At 46.6% G+C, this 2,323-nt stretch overlaps 1 protein-coding gene across 1 annotated transcript in view; it reads right to left on the bottom strand.

Moving 5' to 3' along the window:
- Positions 1 to 2,323, bottom strand: part of CIMIP7 (ciliary microtubule inner protein 7) — a 12,598-nt gene that overhangs the window by 1,499 nt on the left and 8,776 nt on the right. The window contains 1 exon segment of the mRNA XM_019630878.1: positions 2,156 to 2,269. Coding sequence (XP_019486423.1) covers positions 2,156 to 2,269 — 114 coding nt within the window.

Genomic DNA, 2,323 nt, shown 5'->3' with positions numbered 1-2,323 from the left:
AGAGTCAGTATCAGAAACTTGATCTGGTTCCTCTAAAGCCATATTTGTTCAAGTCATTACCCTGCTGCTTACAAAGGGAGAAATACAGAGCAGTTTGATTCTAGAAAGTAACTAAAACAGAGCCAGTGTTGAGAAACAAGAGCATGGGGTGCTTGAGACAGCATGAACTTTGGTACTGGGCTGACCTAGTAGAGAACCTATTTACCTCTAATTATTGTAGAGAACTTGAGCTAATTATTTAGCCCATCTGTGTCCTTACAAACTTCTAAATGGGGATAAAAATACCTGCCTTACCAAATCATTAAACTTGTATCTTGCAATGTACCTAGCACTGTGCCTGGCATATAATAGGGGCTGTGTAAATGGTAGTGCTTTTAGCCCATTGATCCTATGGTCTATACTTAGCATCCTTGCAAAACAAGTGGTTAAAAACACCCAAATACATGTTTTTCTAGAAAATTAGAAAACTTCAATGTAACTGATTTCTCTCAACAAGATTAAATTATATAAAAAGTATATATAAAAATGTCTATATTTGTTCAGAACTTCTGTTTCATTTTATTTAGATCTATGTTGGAACAGTATTTGATATTTGATCAAATATGTCCACCATATATGTAGGAATTATTTTCTGATGCCCTAAATGGCAATATATAATCTGATACATAAGAATATTCTGTGAAATAAGGGAGACGAAATTTAGAAATTGGGCTTGTTTCATAAAATCCAGGCTATATCACAATGAACTGTAGCATGCAGTGTATTGGGGATGGCTGTGAGCAGAGTAGGCATCTGCTTATAAGAGTTGCGGGAAGGCACTTTTGCCCAAAGCACTCACTCAGCTTCTTTCCTGCCCAATTCCAAAGCTTCCTTGGCATTCTAATACCCTATGGTCTGGGAAGAACTAGTCTTCTTGGGAGAGGTTATAGATTAAATAATTCATTGTATCAGGGAATGAAAGATGCTATTTATTAGTCTTTTCTTAAAAGCAGATTGTTAGTAGGGTGGCAAGTAAAAACGACTAGAGAGCAGAGGATGGAAGGCAAATTTAATATTTCACAGGTGACTGGGCTCTCTGGTAGTATTAAGAAGGAGGAGAATTGGCCGGCCAGGTGGCACAGTTGGTTAGAGCGAGAGCTCTGAGCAACAGGGTCTCTGGTTCGATTCCCATATGGGCCAGTGAGCTACACCCAAGCTGAGCTGCCTCTCAGCTGGTGAGAGTGCCACGTGCTGTTAACAACAAGGTTGCTCATTCGACTTCCACATGGGATGGTGGGCTGCACAACCCCCCCCACCACCACCACCACCACCATGCAACTAAGATTGAAAGCNTCCATCCAAGAGCACCACTCCTGTCAGGGTGGCCCTCTCCATACCGCTCTGTCCTTCTGGGTTCTAGGAGCCATGCCTTCTTCTTGTCCCTTTGGGCCCAGCTGTACTGACCACTTTGCTGTGAGCAGCCTGTGAGACTGCCTTCCCCTGAGGCCCCCACTGACTCCTCCTGAGTTCTTCTCCCTTGAGTGGGATTTTTCCTTTGGGACCCCAACTGATGCACAGTGCCCCCTCCTCATCTCCAGGCCTGGGGCCCTGCATCCCTCTTCTGTTCTCGGGAAGCCTTTTCCAGCCACTGTAGGCCGTTTCTGCCATCACCGTCACCCCTTTCCAGTGCTCCTTGGCTAGGCATGTGGTGGGCACCTAGCCTCTTTCTATGCTGCTTCCTTGATCAGAGGAGGCCTCCTAGTCACTCACTCCTGAGTCCTTGGGCTATGAGGCTGACTGTAGGTTTGACCATGGGCTTCCATGGCATCAGGGAATCTGAGCTGAAGGGCACTTGTCAGCAAAACTCAAGGCTTATTTCCTGGTTTTGGAGGCTCTCTCTCTATGGCCGCCCACCCCACCTGGGCCCTGACCCTTCCTCTACCTAGAAGGAGCACTGAGCAAGACTGTCCATCCTGATATTGGCTCCTGTCTGCCCTGTCTGTAGGGGGAAGACCTGACATTTCAGGGAAAGGGGCCAGGCCTCATGCATGTCTGGGGGATAGGCTGGCCCTAGGTGTCAGTCTAACTGTGATAGAGCTGAGGATGATACTCTTGGAGCCTGAGAGAAGCAGAAATTGGCCAAGCCACCACAGCTACCCCCAAGACTGCCTTGTACCTGACATCATTGCTGGAACACTGCAGGAGGCTGGGGCTTGGCTGCAAAGCGGTATTCTCCAGCACTTTCACTCTTGAATCGGCCTCTGTAGTGCCCATAGAAGCCATTGTTGTGCTATAATAAGGCAGGTGTGAGGATAAATCCTACCCAAATCCCAACCCAGAGTCC

The sequence above is a fragment of the Hipposideros armiger genome, unplaced genomic scaffold (genome assembly GCF_001890085.2).
Source record: "Hipposideros armiger isolate ML-2016 unplaced genomic scaffold, ASM189008v1 scaffold_18, whole genome shotgun sequence".
NCBI classification, from domain to species: Eukaryota; Metazoa; Chordata; class Mammalia; order Chiroptera; family Hipposideridae; genus Hipposideros; species Hipposideros armiger.
This window is presented reverse-complemented; position numbering and strand designations above follow the sequence as displayed.